Source organism: Atractosteus spatula (genome assembly GCF_055471065.1).
Source record: "Atractosteus spatula isolate fAtrSpa1 chromosome 10 unlocalized genomic scaffold, fAtrSpa1.hap1 SUPER_10_unloc_12, whole genome shotgun sequence".
NCBI lineage: Eukaryota > Metazoa > Chordata > Actinopteri > Semionotiformes > Lepisosteidae > Atractosteus > Atractosteus spatula.
This window is the reverse complement of record NW_028296615.1, coordinates 130,294-148,824: the sequence shown is the minus strand read 5'-3', so window position 1 is coordinate 148,824 and position 18,531 is coordinate 130,294. Positions and strand designations below refer to the sequence as shown.

At 46.3% G+C, this 18,531-nt stretch overlaps 1 protein-coding gene and 1 long non-coding RNA gene across 2 annotated transcripts in view; one reads left to right on the top strand and one right to left on the bottom strand.

Moving 5' to 3' along the window:
* The first annotated feature begins 307 nt into the window (after window positions 1–307).
* On the top strand, window positions 308–2,456 carry LOC148812986 (uncharacterized). The gene is made up of 3 exons (XR_016086287.1): window positions 308–536; window positions 2,095–2,112; window positions 2,391–2,456. It is a non-coding gene; the product is annotated as an uncharacterized LOC148812986 (long non-coding RNA).
* Window positions 2,457–9,664: 7,208 nt separating this feature from the next.
* LOC148812976 (carbonic anhydrase 4-like) overlaps window positions 9,665–18,531 on the bottom strand; it is a 127,315-nt gene continuing 118,448 nt past the window's right edge. Inside the window, exons 3-12 of the mRNA XM_088908454.1 lie at window positions 17,395–17,519; window positions 17,070–17,136; window positions 15,918–15,972; window positions 14,836–14,877; window positions 14,493–14,663; window positions 12,088–12,236; window positions 11,739–11,828; window positions 11,120–11,192; window positions 10,865–11,028; window positions 9,665–10,205 (exon numbers count right to left, since the gene is read on the bottom strand). Coding sequence (XP_088764580.1) covers window positions 10,020–10,205; window positions 10,865–11,028; window positions 11,120–11,192; window positions 11,739–11,828; window positions 12,088–12,236; window positions 14,493–14,663; window positions 14,836–14,877; window positions 15,918–15,972; window positions 17,070–17,136; window positions 17,395–17,519 — 1,122 coding nt within the window. The 3' untranslated portion in view covers window positions 9,665–10,019. The remainder of the gene's footprint in view (window positions 10,206–10,864; window positions 11,029–11,119; window positions 11,193–11,738; window positions 11,829–12,087; window positions 12,237–14,492; window positions 14,664–14,835; window positions 14,878–15,917; window positions 15,973–17,069; window positions 17,137–17,394; window positions 17,520–18,531) is intronic.

The window sequence follows — 18,531 nt, the reverse complement described above, 5'->3', positions numbered from 1 at the left end:
AATGACACAGGCTTCCTGGTTGACATGTCTACAGAGGCTTGAGACCTGACACACATGGACCCTAACAGAATAATACTTCCCAGTGCAGAGTGATACCACAACCATACAAATAAAGAGAATCACACCAGCATGACAGTATGAATAGAGGAGCAATGGAGTATCACTCATACCCATACAAAATGTACAATACTACTCTGGGCAGTAGAAACATAAAAAAGTGAGTGATTCTAAAACAATATTTCCCAGAAGAGTATGGTATTGCATGGGGTCTATTTAGGGTTGAATCAGTGTACAGCTAAACATGAATTCTACAGTATGTGTACATTATATTAGAAATAGAACAAAAATCTTACTTCACACTGTCAGTAACAAACCCTACTAGTTGTGTGTCAGTGCCTGTGGGATAATACTCCTGTCCTGTTTTCCAGGAGACTATTTCCCTGCTCCCTCTGGATGGATGGTGGCTCTCTTCCTAACAGCAGCTGTTACTGTAGCAGCATCAGTACTTCTGGTGATCCAGTGGAGAAGAATGGACAGTATGTGCTCATTATATATAGACACGTGTGTGTGTTTGAATGTCTGTGTCAGGAAGGATTTAAAATTCCTCTGTGTATGAGCAGATCAGGACATTCCTCTTGATAACAACTGACTGCCAGTGGGAAGAAAAAAATTAAAACATTTAGCTCAAGAGCCAGAGCATCTTCTAGTCTTTATAGAGAACTACACCCCAGCAGAGCTACTGATGCAGCTATCTATAATACAAACATCTATAATACAAATCAAACCCTGAGATAAACTCACTGCATTATACCAGTGAGCCAGAATCAGCCCTTCATTGCTCAAAACAGATCAACAGGTGACACTTGTGAAAGAAGATTCATTTAATCTGTTCTTTCTCCTTAGCCTAATGATCACATGTCTTGAAAATACAATATGTTGTAGTGATTCTCTGTAGTCTCCCTCTGCACAGGAGGATGAGAGAGGCAGGAGACTGGGAGTGCAGTGAACTGGTCTCTTGTCCTTGTTAGGGACACAGGCGTGCTGGTCACTCAGAGAGGACAGGAAGGAAGAAGGTAGAGGGAGAGAGTGATGGCCAGAGAGACAGAGAAAGGAAACTGGACTCTGTTTATAGAGAGAGGAGAGGGCAAGCTGCACGATGAAGGTCAGGTGCTCAGGCTTCAGGATTGCTACAATTGATATAAATTACAGTACAATATGTTCTTAAAGCCTCTGTGTATAGTATATTTTTAATAAGCAAAAGTAAAATAAAATTAACTTTTCTCTAATTTCTATTTATACACAATTTCTAATAATTCTGTGTACTATATGAAATAAAAATATTTCTGTTTGTGTTACACAATATTGTACAATACAATATTTGTGCAGAGTTGTGTGTAATCATTGTATTTCATTAGATTGTTTATCGCTACTGTACAGTATGATTAATGCAGAAAAGCACAAACAGGTAAATACATTTTTACATTTCAATATTAGAATAAGATTTGACAACCACACACAGCTGTAGTAGTTTAAGGATTCACTTACAGAGTAGTGCAGTCCTCTGATTCCAGAGTATCTATCTTTGTCACCATAGTGAAGCCCATTCAAAGACCCCCTAACCCTTCCTGTCTATTTCAGCCCATGATGGCAGTGACCTTCCCTCAGTCTGGAACAGTATATTCATGAGCTCTGTGTTCATTGGTCAAACATGATCATGTGACAGGAGAGGGTGGGGACCCTTAAAGGGGAAATCACAGATGAATGGTAGAGAGTGTCAGACCTGCTAATCTATCACAGAAATCACAGATGACCTGGAGAGAGACAGACCTTCTCATCTATCAGAGAGAACAGGGATAAGAGGGGTCAGTTCTTTGGAAGTTCACAGCAGAAAGGGTTGAATAAGATCTGTGGATCAATTACTGTCAAACGTATGGCTAGAGGAGCAGAACGACCTGCAAGGATTCTGTCTCTTATGTTATTTTGTGCAGTGAAATATTGAATATTTGTAATAGAAAACATGGCTGATGTATTTTTTTTCAGCTTCTGCAGCCCTGATGCTGTGTCACTCACTGTCCTGTCTGTGTTTCTTTACAGGGCAGGAGAAACTCAATGGTGAGTAAATCAGTCAGACTCTCTGTGCTGTGTCCTGTAGTGATTTCAGCAGGAGCTCCTCTGTAAATGATCCTGCACCAGTTTTCTAACTGAATTGTCTGTTATTATGATAAAAGGTCCACGTAGAACAACTTGTTTATTAACACTTTTCTTATAATTGACAGTTTATTTATGGAAGGAGCTATTAACTGCCAATTTGAAATTGAAAACTTAAACCAAGTTGAGTGTCATCAGACACCGGAGCTCTGATGGTCTAAATCATGTCTTATTGTTTCTAGCCATCTCTGTCATCCTCACAGAACTGGGTAAGTGATCTTCTATGTCTCTGAGATCACAGATCCACCAATACAAACACTAATGAATTATATTTGAGTGCACTGTTGTTCTGCAGTTTACTGTACTCTACTGTAATGAACTATATTGCACTGAATTGTATTATCCGTCAGTAATACACAGGTATTTGATCAGTTGTGAAGATTTAAAAAAGCAATAGAAGCTACAGAGAAATAGAGACATTCCTGTACCACAATTTAAATAAGGAGATCTTACTCAGTTTTGACTCTCAGTTTGGTCCCAATGCACATTTTGAAAATTAATATTTTAATGAAAACTTTAGTTTTAGACCACTTGCATGGGTGAAAGAAACTAACTGGCAGCACAAACTATAAAGTAAGAAATGCTGCTTGTATGAATATCAGTCCTCTTTGCTCTCTTCTAATGTGTCAAAGACACATTTTCTTCACAAAATCTCGCTTCAGACTGACAACAGCCCATCAGCCCCCTGTCCTGAGTGAACAGTCTGTATCTTGACACTGTGGGGGTCCTGCCTATGTCTTGCTGTCACACACAGTGTCTGTAATGCTGGAACAACACAGCTGCTCTGACTGCTTGTGTTCAGCCAGCTGGGCCCCAGTCTGTGTCAGACTAATACTGTCTCTGTCAGTCTTCCTGGATAATAATAATAATAAACTTTATTTTATATAGCGCCTTTAAAGGTGGCTTCTCAAAGCGCTTTACAGGATGACAATAACAATAAATAAGAAGACTACAACAATAAATAAGAAGATTTCACAAGATAGGACACAATTATAATTACAACAATACAACAATAACAATAGAGGAGACCGTGGAAGGTGGTACTAAGAAGAGCAGAGGGGTGAAGAATGGGACCAGTTAAGTAAAGGCTTTTCTGAAGAAGAAGGTTTTGAGTCTGGATTTGAAGGAGTTTAGAGAAGGTGACTTTCTAATATCCTTGGGCAAAGAGTTCCAGAGCTTGGGGGCATAGCAGGAGAAGGCCCTGTCGCCCATACAATGTAGACGGGCTTGGGGGACAGTAAGGAGGGCAGAATTTGAAGAGCGGAGGTTACGAGGTGGGGAGTAGGGCGATAAAAGTTCAGACAGGTATTGAGGTGCCAAGCCATGTAAAGCCTTATAGGTGAGCATGAGGATTTTAAAGTCTACGTGGAATTTGACCGGAAGCCAGTGCAAGGACTCCAGCATAGGAGTAATGTGAACACTTGCACTAGACCTGGTCAGGATTCTGGCTGCTGAATTTTGGACATACTGCAGCTTGTTCAGAGTAGATTTAGATACCCCAGGGAGTAGAGCATTGCAGTAGTCAATTCGAGAGAATACAAATATGTTGATCAGCTTTTCAGCCACAGTTAATGATAGCATAGGGCGTAGTCTTGCGGTATTTCTAAGGTTGTATCAGGCCTGGTGTGGAGATGTGCTCACCATGGTGTGTGACTGGTCATCTCTCACTGTCCAGCTGATGTCCAGAGATCAGGCAGTATGACCAGTGAGAAGGACATCTCTGTATCTCAGTCAGTGATACTGGTCACTGTGGGTACAGGACCCTTAGTCTGTGTGAGAGCAGCCCACACTTTCACTCATCTGACTGAACAGTGAACAGAATTCAGTATTAATGGATGGTTATTTAAATATGAAATATCCCTCAGTGCTGGAGACTGCAGACTGTATTTATTTCTTATCTCTCTCAGTGGCTCAAGCACAAGACTCCAGGGTGTCCTGTGATGTGTCTGTGTGTCTTATTGCATTGTGCTGCTCAGTCTTACCGAGTGAGACTCCAGTCTTACAGCCACTGCTGCTCACACTCACTGACACTCTGATCCACACTGCAGTGGAGACTGGGGATCCTGAAATGAACTGACTGCAGACTATAGTATAAACTCTGGTATAATAACAGGTAAGAAGCAATTAAGGTCTTTAATACAATGCTTACTCTCTTTCTGCAGATGCTGTATGTACAATGTGTGAAACTCTGCTGACTGACAGCACTGACTGTACTGACATTTTCTTACCAGTGTGTGACTGTGATTCACAGTGTCTGTATCTCTGTGTTCCAGTGTGTGACTGTGATTCACAGTGTCTGTATCTCTGTGGTCCAGTGGGTGACTGGGAATAACAGTGTCTGAATCTTTGTGTTTCAGAATGGCAGTGGCTGTGCAGTGCTGCAGGTAGGTCTGTTTCCTGGTGAAGATACAGACACAGTACTGCTATTGAGCACCAATATTAATTAGTATTGATTCCTGGTGAGAAATGCACTGATAAAAGGTTAAGGAGAATGAGAATCAGTGTAAACTGAGATTCCCTGCAGGTTCACATCATATTCCTTTGGAAAACCTCATCTCCTTTCACAGTGATCATGTTGTCATTCAGCCAGTGGAGTCATGTCTGTGCTGGACTGACTGAGCTATAAAATCACACAACCTAAATCAAAACCTTTTTACTATGAAAAGCTCACAGTCTGTAGCAGACTACAAGTCATGGGTACAAATCATGAATCATACACAGTGGAGCATTTTAATAAACATAGTGGAGATTACAAAATCCATTATTACAATATTTACACAACTGACGGTAAGAACACTATTTCACTGCTGACCTCTTGATCCTACATAATAAGGATATGTGTCGCCGTCACTGTACTGGAGCATTCAGGGTGAGCGCCCCCTACTGGCCCCACTAACACCTCTTCCAGCAGCAGCCTCAGCTCTCCCAAGAGTCTCCCCTCCAGGTACTGGCCAGGCCCACACTGCTGGGTCTCAGTGGGCAGCTGGTTGTGAGAGTTTTCACGCTGGTGCTTGATCTCCTTCAGAGATATTAGACATAAAGCCAGCGAGCAGCACAGCCTGATAACCCACGCACTGTCACACTATAAACTATATCTTTACATGACCTTTGCCCTGTTCACCTGTCTGGGGTATAACCCCAGTATTGTCTGTGCTTGACACAGTGTCCACCAGGACACTACAGCTCAGTACTGACCCTCTCCTTTCTTCTGTACAGGTGAAGGCAGCCCCATCCCTGACCTGCGTAAGTCCACTGTATGTAAAATCACAGCTCCTGCTGGGCTCCAGCTCTCTCCCTGTCAGTGTGCTGGGGAACAGTGTGTGTGGAGGACAGAGCGGTATTTAAACTGGGGGGCAGAGAGCTCCCAAAAGGGCAATTCCGTTGGATCAGAAAAGCCTGGGCAACACTAACAATAAATTAGAAAAATAACACATCACAGAAGTCCATTCTTAAATATTTCTAAATTACTAATGTATTTTTTCAATTCTTAGAACATGAGCAATAAAGAGGAGGTTTCACACTGGTTTCAGTGTGAATGAAGCTGAGCTCCAGATTTTTTTTTAATACTGATACTGTATGTCTGAAGTTGTCTTGTAATTTTAACATTTAGTCTCTTGAAAGAAACCAGTTCAAGAAAGCATTACTGGTCTCCAGTGAATTTCATTACCCCTGACCCCTTAATTTTTGTACTATGAGATTTATAATGAAAACTGTAGTGACATCTTTGTCTCAATATGGAGCCCAGTGTGTGTCTGTGATTAACAGTGTCTGTGTCTCTGTGATCCAGTGTGTGACTGTGATTAACAGTGTCTGTGTCTCTGTGATCCAGTGTGTGACTGTGATTAACAGTGTCTGTATCTCTGTGTTCCAGTGTGTGTCTGTGATTAACAGTATCTGTATCTCTGTGTTCCAGTGTGTGTCTGTGATTAACAGTGTCTTTATCGCTGTGTTTCTGAATGGCAGTGGCTGTGCAGTGCTGCAGGTAGGTCTGTCTCTTCTTGATGGTAGAGATGCTGTTTTAAGCCCTAGTGTCTGGGGTTATTGTGTTCTTGAGTCCAGAAGGTCTCTTTAGTGTGAGATGGTCAGTGTGTAAACTGTGAGAGGCAGCAGTGGGACTCTGGTACAGGGGTTCCTCTGAAACCTGTAGGCCTCTCTCTTGTCTGGGAAATGGCTGCTTCTCTTCACATGTCAACAAGGCTGATGGGTCAGCAGGAAGAAACATTATAATATCACCATTTCTTCTTCTGTTTCCCTCTTTCCTCTGTCTATGTTAATATTCCAGTTTTCAGAGCTGAACCTTTTTAACCTCCAGCCCCTCAAAGGTCATTTCCACCTGGAGTGTTTGTGTCCTGAACATCTTGCAATATCTTGGACAGGATAGAGAGTACAGGCCTATTTCGTGGTCTGAATTCAAGGAACCACCTGGACATCAAGTCTAAAACTTCAGATTTATATATATATATTACTCAGTACACACACTAGGAAGAAATATCCACCCCCCCCAAAAAAAAAAATTCTTCAAAAGTGATTTTTCAAAATGTAGCACATGTAGATACCTATTTTTCCAGGCCATGTCCAATATATTTCTACTATTTGTACTGGATAGGCTCTTTTTTACAGCCTTTCTATTCTCCAGGAATAAAACAGTAAGAACTGAAAAGAATCTCTTTGATCTTCACTAGATTGACCTGCAGACGAAAGAAGGGTAGTATTTATTAAGTATTGAGAGTTTATACTTAAGTATTTAGTATCAGGAGAGTATTAAGTCAGTATTCACTGGTTATGCGAATAAAGCTTCTTGAATTTAATTGATTAAAACCTCCATTCGCTCTGATCATGTATAAGCCCCGCCCCTGTCTCTCAGTGGATAGAGATCACTGATTGACAGCTGGTGTCTCCTGTCAGAGATGCGGACAGCTAAGCGCGAGCAGTCTGAAGTCAGTATGAGCGCCTCTGTTTCTCTCAGGGTTTCTGGATGTGTTATTTCTGGTTTAAATTGAATACTTTGGATATTTCCTCACATTTTCAAAGTAAGTGTGAAAGCTTTCTTATATTTCAGTAAGGCTTTGCTTTTTCCACTATATTTTTTTTCTGTAACAAACGGGCATTATGCAGTCTTTGAATTCTGCACTTTTTTATTTTGCATCATCAGGAAAATGGTCTTAGAGAAGATGAAAGACCTGCTGAGCTGAGATTTGAAATAAACCGGTTTAACAGACAGGCTGTCCAGTTTCTTACAGTATACAGGTCGTTGTGGTGGGTTTTGAAGTGTATGAAAGGGAGTGGTCGGGCTGTAGTTTCTCTTGCAGTCTGGTTGGTCCTGTGTTCATTAATAATGTCGTTTAAAAAAATAAAGTTTCATCGCTGTGAAAACTAATGTTTAATGTTTGTATTTAGAGGACATTGGGGATCACTCCCATGTGTAATACTCAGTGAAACAATGACAGAAGATGTCGTTTCTCTGGAAGGGAAGAGAAGTCATTAGTAATTGACTTGTGTTTCTCTCTCGGTGTGTTTGGGGACAAAGACATTTCACAGTCTAATGGAGTTGAATTGGACTGTAATCGGCAGAAGCCTGTTGTGATGTTTGCTGTTTTATTCCCCAGCTGCTGTGACTCTGGACCCTGATACAGCTCACTGTGGGCTCAGCCTGTCTGAGGATGGGAAGATAGTGAGACTGGGACAGAGGAAGAATCTCTCTGACAATCTTCACAGATTTGATTACTGTCCCTGTGTCGTGAGCAGGGAGGCCTTCACCTCAGGGAGACACTACTGGGAGGTGGAGGTGAATGAGTGGTGGAGAATAGGAGTGACCAGAGAGTCTGCAGAGAGGAAAGGAGATTTCAGCTTCTCTCCCCAGCAGGGTTACTGGTGTCTGGAGTTTTACCCTGGTTTCTGTGCTCTCACTGACCCTGAGACTGATCTCCCCAGCCGTCTGTGGCCCAGGAAGCTGGGGGTGTGTGTGGATATTGAGGAGAGGAAGGTCTCCTTTTACACAGTGGAGTCCAGAGCTCATCTCTACACTTTCACTGACATGGTCTTAACTCAGGGGGAGAAGATCTATCCTGACTTCTGGACTGTTGATTCAGATAAGGACCTTGAGCTGCTGCCTGCTGTCAGTGTGGAGATTAAACCCGTCACTGACTTATGAACACAGGCTGACTCTCTCCCAGCTCTCTGTCCTCTGAGATGATGTCATAAATATAATAGTAATTTTAGAAATGATGATGTTGTGTCATGTTTATACTAAATAAAAAAAATAAACAGGGAAAAATAACATGTACCAGAGAGGGCGAGATAACTCGCTACCAGCCTGCTGTACTCCTGACTTGTAAATATCTCTGGAAACCCTCCCATGTTTTTTTTTCTAATTTTAAGAAAATAAACTTTTAAAAATGAAATCCTGTGTGAGTCTCTCCTGCACGCACCGGAGGCTGTGAAGCTGCCAGAACGGGAAGGGACCCACTGATGTCACCACAGCCAGGAGGAATAGGGACTGTGACGCAGACAGGAAGTGGCTCAGGGTGTTTATGGGAGTTGTAGTTTGTAGCCAGCACTGTGTCTGTAAGCAGCTACAGCCAGTCTAATCCTTAGACAGGGTCACATCAGCATATTCTGTATTGTGTATTTTATTTCTTATTGGGTTTATTTTTCCTGTGGTGGTTTGTTTAGTGTGAGAGCAGTTTTATTTGATCTCTGTCTCAGGGGGAAGTACGGTGTGGACGCGCTGTGTCTGTTACTCTTTTCTTTTTTCTTTATTTCAGTTCCCAATCAAGTGTGATAATCGGCCAGTGAAAACTCTGTTTTTCTTCATATGAAAGCCCAAAACCCTAAACCCAGCCCAGGGTTTTACATCTGTTTGGTGGCAGCGACACATTTTTTTCTTCATGGAGAGAAACGTGGGCTTGTAAAAAGCAATGAAGAAGTATGAAGAAATGTCGACCCACATCCAGTTCTTTCTGAAAAGAAGTCTGTATATCAGCTTCAAGAACATGGCTGGGCTGCTTGCTACAGACTCCCACCACCCTCTGTGTAAGGATGTGCTCCTGTTCTCAGTTTGAGATGCACTTCCAGCTAGTTTCCGCTCTTGTGCTCCAGTTGAAAGCCCTGAATCTAAAGGCTGTGGATGAAGTCACGAGGAAGACTCCCTGTCAGAGGCACCAGGATGAACCCAGTAATGGCTGGACAGTGACACCGAGGAGGTGGACATTTCATCTGCGTGACAGGTGAGGTTGTCATCAGTAGGTGAGAATGAGACAGGGCCAGTGCTGGGGAGAGATCTGGGGGTCCTGGCAGCCTCTAAACAGGGATTGTCGGGTCTCTGCACAAGCAGGTAGCTGAACTGTAACTTCAGCTTGAGGCAGTGACTCGCGTGCTAATGTGTTGAAGTCCTGTCGCAGGACAGGGGAGGGTGAGTGTGAGCTCGGGTTCGATGCAGAGAGAAGGTGCTGGCGTATCTCCTCAGGCGGGACTGCCCAGCATTTATTAAATATTTCAAACAGATTCTCAAGCAGTAGTAATTATTAAAACACAGAATAAGCAGGATGTGATACAGACAGAGCAGTGCCACCATGACATCACAAAGTCCTGATATGATTTCATGTGCTTCATACATCATACAATCCCCAAATGACTTCACAGCCCCTGTAACTTACTGCGGGGATGTTATGTTTATGATTAGGAGCCATGCAGCTGCACCCAAAGGAGAGAGCGATGAGTGGTCCTGACTCAGGAAGAGAGAGAGGAAAGATGTCTCAAATGCAGATGTAGAGTGAAAACAATTACTTTCTCAACAACGGCCCCCTGTTCCCTTAGCCAGACAGAACGTACAGCTCCTTTTCAGCTCCAGTGAGGAGCTGGTCAGGACTGCTTCCATCCCTGGAGCTCGCACCCAGGGCCAGCCCGACAGCAGGGGAGGAGAAGATACTGCGGCCATTCAGAGGCAAGACAGGGCGATAAACATCAGCCAAGTGCAGGACTGTAGTGAACTGGTCAATCTGGAGAGAGAGAGGGGTTAATACAGACACACTGACTGGACACTCCAGTACATTAACACTGCACTGAGAGAGAGAGGGGTTAATACAGACACACTGACTGGACACTCCAGTACATTAAAACTGCACTGAAAGAGAGGGGTTCATACAGACACACTGACTGGACACTCCAGTACATTAAAACTGCACTGAGAGAGAGGGGTTCATACAGACACACTGACTGGACACTCCAGTACATGAACATTGCACTGAGAGAGAGAGGGGGGTTCATACACACACACTGACTGGACACTCCAATACATTAACACTGCACTGATAGAGAGAGGTTAATACAGACACACTGACTGGACACTACAGTCCATTAACACTGCACTGAGAGAGAGAGAGAGAGAGGGGTTAATACAGACACACTGACTGGACACTCCAGGACATTAACACTGCACTGAGAGAGAAAGGGGTTAACACAGACACACTGACTGGACACTCTGGTACATTAGCACTGCACTGAGAGAGAGAGGGGTTAATACAGACACACTGACTGGACACTCCAGTACATTAACACTGCACTGAGAGAGAGGGATTAATACAGACACACTGACTGGACACTAACAGCTCAATACAAACATGTTTAAGACACACACACACGTCCGCCTGTCTCTCACCAGATCTCTGCTGACCCTCACAGGCTCCTGGAACACGGTCCATACCACAGCCTCATTACAGTCAGGGGTGGTCAAGGACCCCCTGTAGCGAAAGAACTTGGAGCGGTCCACCCCCCTCAGCAGCTCGTCCAGGGAGAGGGACAGAGCCAGAGTCTTAGTGGAGCCTGTGGGGGAACGAGAGAGAGACGCATCCTTAACCGAGAGCGCTCGCTGATGGACCCTCACTGGCTGGACACTCCTCTCCTGTCACCTCACCTGTCCCAGCGACCTCCTTCAGGAGTGACGTCAGTGTCTTCCAGCCCTCAGGAGTGCCACCTGCCTCTGTCGCCTAGCAACCCAAAGAGAGGCTTTCTGTGCCCCAGTCTGTGGTCTTCATCTCCACATGTCTGAGATCAGCTGGTCTCTGGACTGGACAGTGCCACTGGACACACACAGTGACCCCGGGGAACCCCAGGAGCTGAGAGCCTGCACACTCATCTTCCTGCAGGAACACTGCCCTCTGCTGGACACTGGGGCTCAACCAGACAGCTTTGCTGGCTCGACAGATGAACCCCATGTCATTTCAGACGTTCACTATCACATATCACTTCTCTGTCATCATGCCTGTCCTCTCTCTGTCCTCTCTCACTTTGTTCTGTCTTTCTGTGTCTCTCTCTCAATGTGTTCTCCTTCTCTCTGTGTCCTGTTTCTCTCTCTGTGTCCTGTCTCTCTCTCTGTGTGTCCTGTCTCTCTCTCTCTCTGTGTGTCCTTTCTCTCTCTGTGTATCCTCTCTCTCTGTGTGTCCTGTCTCTGTGTGTGTGTGTGTCCTGTCTCTCTCTCTGTGTGTCCTGTCTCTCTCTCTCAGTGTCCTGTCTCTCTCTCTCTCAGTACTGACCTCTATGAAGAAGCCCAGGACAGCAATGCCCTCAGGATCAACCAGAGCTGCAGGCAAACTCTTCCCCTTCTTCACATGGACGATGTGCAGCTGATAACACAACACAGCACCACAGCAGTTACACAACACTATGACACAGCACTGAATGCTGTAATGCAACATTGAAAACAGTAACACAACACAGCAGTTACACAACACTGTGACACAGCATTGAAAACACTGTCACACAGCCCTGGAAACAGTGACACAAGCCTGGAAACAGTAACACAGCCCTGGACACAGTCACACAACCCTGGACACAGTCACACAGCCCTGGACACAGTCACACAGCCCCGCGCTGCCCCCTCACCTCCATGGGGAAGCGCTGGCCGTCCAGCAGGTGCTCGGAGCCGGGGAAGTCTGCGGAGTTTCCCCAGTGGAAGTGGAACTGGACAGCGGAGTACCAGCCAGAGAGCCCCCCGCCACTGACCCCCGCCCCTGGCCGTAGGGTCACCTGCACTGAGACACACAGCCAGAGAGAGCCAGGGTGTCTCCCATCACTGCTCCCATCACTGTCCCAGTCACTGTCCCAGTCACACACTGCTCCCGTCACTGTCCCAGTCACACCCTGCTCCTGCCACTGTCCCAGTCACTCACTGATCCCGTCACTGTCCCAGTCACACACTGCTCCTGTCACTGTCCCAGTAACACACTACTCCCACCACTGTCCCAGTCACTCACTGCTCCCGCCACTGTCCCACTCACTCACTGCTCCCGTCACTGTCCCAGTCACTCACTACTTCTGTCAATGTCCCAGTCACACACTGCTCCCGTCACTGTCCCAGTAACACCCTGTTCCCATCACTGTCCCAGTCACACACTGCTCCCGTCACTGTCCCAGTCACTGTCCCAGTCACTCACTGCTCCCGTCACTGTCCCAGTCACTGTCCCAGTCACACACTGCTCCTGTCACTGTCCCAGTCACACATTGCTCCCATCACTCTCCCAGTCACTCACTGCTTATGTCACTGTCCTAGTCACACACTGTCTCGGTCAGTCAGTGTCTCAGTCAGTCTCTGTCTCAGTCAGTCACTGTCTCAGTCAGTCTCTGTCTCGGTCAGTCTCTCACTGTCTCGGCCAGTTACTGTTTCAGTCAGTCTCTGTCTCGGTCAGTCTCTTACTGTCTCAGTCAGTCTCTGTCTCAGCCAGACTCTGTCTCAGTCAGTCTCTGTCCCAGTCACACACTGTTTCAGTCAGTCTCTAACTGTCTCGGTCAGTCACTGTCTTAGTCAGTCAGTCTCTGTCTCAGTCAGTCAGTGTCGTAGTCAGTCTCTGTCTAAGTCAGTCTCTGTCTCTGTCAGTCAGTGTCTCAGTCAGTCTCTGTCTCAGTCACACACTGTCTTAGTCAGTCTCTGTCTCAGTCAGTCACTGTCATAGTCAGTCAGTCTCTGTCTCAGTCAGTCAGTGTTTCAGTCAGTCTCTGTCTCAGTCACACACTGTCTCAGTCAGTCTCTGTCTCGATCAGTCAGTGTCTCAGTCAGTCTCTGTCTCAGTCAGTCACTTTCTCAGTCAGTCTCTGCCTCGGTCAGTCTCTCACTGTCTCAGTCAGTCTCTGTCTCAGCCAGTCTCTGTCTCAGCCAGTCTCTGTTTCAGTCAGTCTCTGTCCCAGTCACACACTGTCTCGGTCAGTCACTGTCTCAGTCAGTCAGTGTCTCGGTCAGTCTCTGTCTCAGTCAGTCTCTGTCTCAGTCAGTCTCTGTCCCAGTCACACACTGTCTTGGTCAGTCTCTCACTGTCTCGGTCAGTCACTGTCTCAGTCAGTCAGTCTCTGTCTCAGTTAGTCAGTGTCTCAGTCAGTCACTGTCGTAGTCAGTCAGTCTCTGTCTCAGTCAGTCAGTGTCTCAGTCAGTCTCTGTCTCAGCCAGTCTCTGTCTCAGTCACACACTGTCTCGGTCAGTCTCTCGCTGTCTCAGCCAGTCTCTGTCTCAGTCAGTCAGTGTCTCAGTCAGTCTCTGTCTCAGTCAGTCTCTTACCGTCTCAGTCAGTCTCTTACTGTATCGGTCAGTCTCTGTCTCAGTCAGTCTCTGTCCCAGTCACACACTGTCTCAGTCAGTCACTGTCTCAGTCAGTCAGTCTCTGTCTCAGTCAGACAGTGTCTCGGTCAGCCAGTCTCTGTCTCAGTCACTGTCTCTGTCTCAGTCAGTCTCTGTCCCAGTCACACACTGTCTCGGTCAGTCTCTCGGTCAGTGTCTCGGTCAGTCAATGTCTCGCTCAGTCACTGTCTCGCTCAGTCACTGTCTCGGTCAGTCTCTGTCTCGGTCAGTCTCTGTCTTGGTCAGTCTCTCACTGTCTCGGTCAGTCACTGTCTCAGTCAGTCAGTCTCTGTCTCAGTCAGTCACTGTCTCAGTCAGTCTCTGTCTCGGTCAGTCTCTCACTGTCTCGGTCAGTTACTGTTTCGGTCAGTCTCTGTCTCGGTCAGTCTCTCACTGTCTCAGTCAGTCAGTCTCTGTCTCGCTCAGTCACTGTCTCAGTCAGTCTCTGTCTTGGTCAGTCTCTCACTGTCTCGGTCAGTCACTGTCTCAGTCAGTCAGTCCCTGTCTCAGTCAGTCAGTGTCTCGGTCAGTCACTGTCTCAGTCAGTCCATCTCTGTCTCAGTCAGTCAGTGTCTCGGTCAGTCTCTCGCTGTCTCGATCAGTCACTGTCTCTGTCTCGGTCAGTCTCTGTCTCGGTCAGTCTCTCACTGTCTCAGTCAGTCAATGTGTGTGTCAGTGTTACCTGTGTGTCCGTTGTTGGTCAGCTCTCTCATGATGTTCTTCTCTCTGTACCCAGTGAAGGTCAGCTCAGTCAGATTGGGGTCAGTGGTCACTCTGGAGGTCCTGATGTCCACAGGAGACTGACGTTGCCCATTGCAGTGACCAAAAGGCCTGGATACCCAGGCAGAAGGGCCTGTAACAGGGACACAGTGCCTGTGTACACTGATCGGTTGTGTAGACAAGAGACTGGACCTCAGTCAGGCCATTCCTTAACCAATCATCATTCAGGGTCATTAATCAGAGCATTCCTTAATCAATCACTGATCAGGATTTTATTGATTAGATGATTCACTCCAGTGTCTTACCACACTGCCCGCGATGGTAGCACCAGTCACACTGATGAGACTCTGAAAGACAGAGTGTTACAAGAGTCAAATTCTCAGGACAACTGGTTTCCTGCTTTCTTACGACACTCAGAATTACACCTCCCATCCTGTTACTGAGGTTTGCAGTGATCTCCTCTCTCACTGTGTCTCCTGTCCTGTTGTGTGTGTTTATCACTGAGATATTCTCTGTGATGTCCTCTCTCTCGCTGTGTCTCCTGTCCTGTTGTGTGTGTTTATTACTGAGGGATTCTCTGTGATCTCCTCTCTCTCACTATGTCTCCTGTCCTGTTGTGTGTGTTTATCACTGAGAGATTATCTGTGATCTCCTCTCTTTTTGTGTCTCCTGTCCTGTTGTGTGTGTTTATCACTGAGGGATTCTCAGTGATCTCCTCTCTCTCACCGTGTCTCCTGTCCTGTTGTGTATTACTGAGAGATTCTATGTAAACTCCTCTCTCTCACTGTGTCTCCTGTCCTGTTGTGTGTTTTATTACTGAGGGATTCTCTGTGATCTCTCTGTCTTCAGGTATTCTTACTCCAGTCTGCAGGTGCTCTGTTGAGAGTGTGGTATCACCTGTGGGATCACAGTGTGGTTTGGCAGCAGCTTGATGTCTGACTGGAATGTGTCACAAGGTTGATCAGTTTGGCCCAGTCCATTACCCTCTGGTAAGCATTATAGGAGCACAAAGACACGGATCTCCAGACTCAGAGACAGCTTCTTCCCTCAGGATGTCAGCTTGTCTAATTCTACAGTGACTCTACAACTGCACACTGCTTGTGCTGCCTTTTATCTGTGTGTTATTCAGCTTCGTTGTTGCTGCTGCTGTTGTTGTGTGTTGAAGTTGGTGTTTCCTCAATGTCTTTGTATTGGAGCCTACATGCAAATAAGCATCTCATTGCGCTTGCGCCTGTGGCAAATAAACTAAACTGAAACTGCTCTGAGATTGTGTCTAATTAGATTGCTGATTGAATACTCAATAGAAATGTATATCACTCTGAACCACAGCAGAGCTTCAGTTCCAGCTCAGGATCTAAGGAGCAGGAGGAGTGAGAATAATACTCACTGGCTCTCACTGAGGACAGCTGCTCCAGACACAGCAGGAGGAGAAACACATCCATCTGTTAGAGAAAACCAGACAGATGAGTATGTATCCCTGAGCACACCTGTGTCTTTAACACACAGCTGGTCACTGAACACAGACGAATCCCAGTCCAATCAGGGCAATACAGCAACCTACACAGCCACACACAGCACTGAGACTTTCTGTCAAGTACTATAGTAAGATATACTTTGTTATTGTGTGGTGAAAGCACAGTACAGTGCAGTAAAACCCAGTGAGATTGTAAAAGAGTTGATTACAGGTAAAGTCCAGCGAGATTGTGGTAAAACAGTCCATTACAGGTAAAGTTCAGTGAGATTGTGGTAAAAACATAGTTCAGTGCAATACACCCCAGTAAGATTGTGGTAAAAACACAGTACAGTGCAATACACCCCACTATGTTTGTGGTAAAACACAGAACAGTGGAGTACATCCCAGTGAGATCGAGGTAAAAACACAGTACAGTGTAGAAAAGCCCAGTGAGATCAAGGTAAAAATACACTACAGTGCAGTAAAGCCCTGTGAGATTGTGGTAAAAATACAGTACAGTGCAGAAAAGCCCAGTGAGATTGTTGTAAAAACACAGTACAGTGCAGTAAAGCCCAGTGAAATGAGGGTAGAAACACAGTACAGTGCAGTACAGCCCAGTGAGATTGTGGTAAAAGCACAGTAGAGTGCAGTAAAGCCCAGTGAGAGTGTGGAGACAGCAGATCAAAGGAGACACACTTACTCTGGGGGTCACTGTGGTGTCGATGTGCCCACTCACTCAGCTCTCGGTGTGAGCCCGTCTGTGGGCTGTGCCGCTCTTAAACCCTGCAGACAGCCAATCACACACAGAGCTGTTCAGCCCCTCTCGCCCGCTTGATTTTACGTAACTGATCTGAAAGTGCCGCCCAGCTTCAGTAGCATGGCTGGGCAGCTTGTTCCACACTCCCACCACCTTTCGCGTAAAGAAGATCCTCCTGTCCCGAGGTGAGTCAGGGATCGGTCTCCTGTCTTTTCTGATTCCATCTTCGCAGCTGTGTGTCGTTCTCATCTTGATGAGCTGCTGCACTGGCGCTTGTGTGATTCGACCCTGATAAGCGCTCCCAGACTTTGCAGATAACTCAGGCACACCTGATAGCTCTGCAGACTCCCCGAATCTGATTTCCAATCACCCTGGGGGGGAGACAGCAGGACAAAGCTGGAATTGAACAGACGAAAGAGCAGCTAGACCTCTGGCACTGAGCAGGGGTGAGCATGTGTGCCTTGTAGCGCTGAGGTCCTGGGGTTCAGCTCTGGGGTGCTGTGTGTGGAGTTTGCATGTTCTCCCCATGTTCATATGGGTTTCCTCCCACAGTTCAAAGACACACTGGTAGGATATTGGCCTCTGGGAATATTGGCCCTGGTGTCAGCGTGTGTGTGTGCCTTGTGATGGACTGGCGTCCTGTCAAGGGCGTACCCTGCCCTGGGCCCGTTGCTTGCTGGGATAGACTCCTGCTCCCTCACGACCCTGAGCTGGAAGAAGTGGTGCGACAACGGAGGGATGAATAAAATCGTGAGCCTTGAGTTGATAATCCTCCCCAGCTGTAGAACAAGGACAAAGTCCTGTTTTAGAGTATAGTGCACTGTTGTGGTCAGCATGTTACAAAACAAAAGATGCTGCTGCACTGGAATAATTCCAGAGATGTATACCATACTGACAAGCTGAAGGAACTGAGTCTCTTAAGTCTGAAGGGAGTGTCCCACACTGACAGGCTGTAGGAACTGAGTCTCTTTAGTCTGAAGGGAGGGTCCCACACTGACAGGCTGGAGGAACTGAGTCTTTTTAGTCTGAAGGGAGTGTCCCCCACTGACAGGCTGAAGGAACTGAGTCTCTTTAGTCTGAAGGGAGTGTCCCACAGTGACAGGCTGAAGGAACTGTCTCTTCAGTCTGAAGGGAGTGTCCCCCACTGACAGGCTGAAGGAACAGAGTCTCTTTAGTCTAAAGGGAGTGTCCCACAGTGACAGGCTGAAGGAACTGAGTCTCTTTAGTCTGAAGGGAATTTCCCACACTGAGATGCTGGAGGAACTGAGTCTCTTCAGTCTGAAGGGAGTGTCCCACACTGACAGGCTGAAGGAACAGAGTCTCTTCAGTCTGAAGGAAGTGTCCCACACTGAGAGGCTGGAGGAACTGAGTCTCTTCAGTCTGAAGGGAGTGTCCCACAGTGACAAGCTGAAGGAACTGAGTCTCTTAAGTCTGAAGGGAGTGTCCCACACTGACAGGCTGTAGGAACTGAGTCTCTTTAGTCTGAAGGGAGGGTCCCACACTGACAGGCTGGAGGAACTGAGTCTTTTTAGTCTGAAGGGAGTGTCCCCCACTGACAGGCTGAAGGAACTGAGTCTCTTTAGTCTGAAGGGAGTGTCCCACAGTGACAGGCTGAAGGAACTGTCTCTTCAGTCTGAAGGGAGTGTCCCCCACTGACAGGCTGAAGGAACAGAGTCTCTTTAGTCTAAAGGGAGTGTCCCACAGTGACAGGCTGAAGGAACTGAGTCTCTTTAGTCTGAAGGGAATTTCCCACACTGAGATGCTGGAGGAACTGAGTCTCTTCAGTCTGAA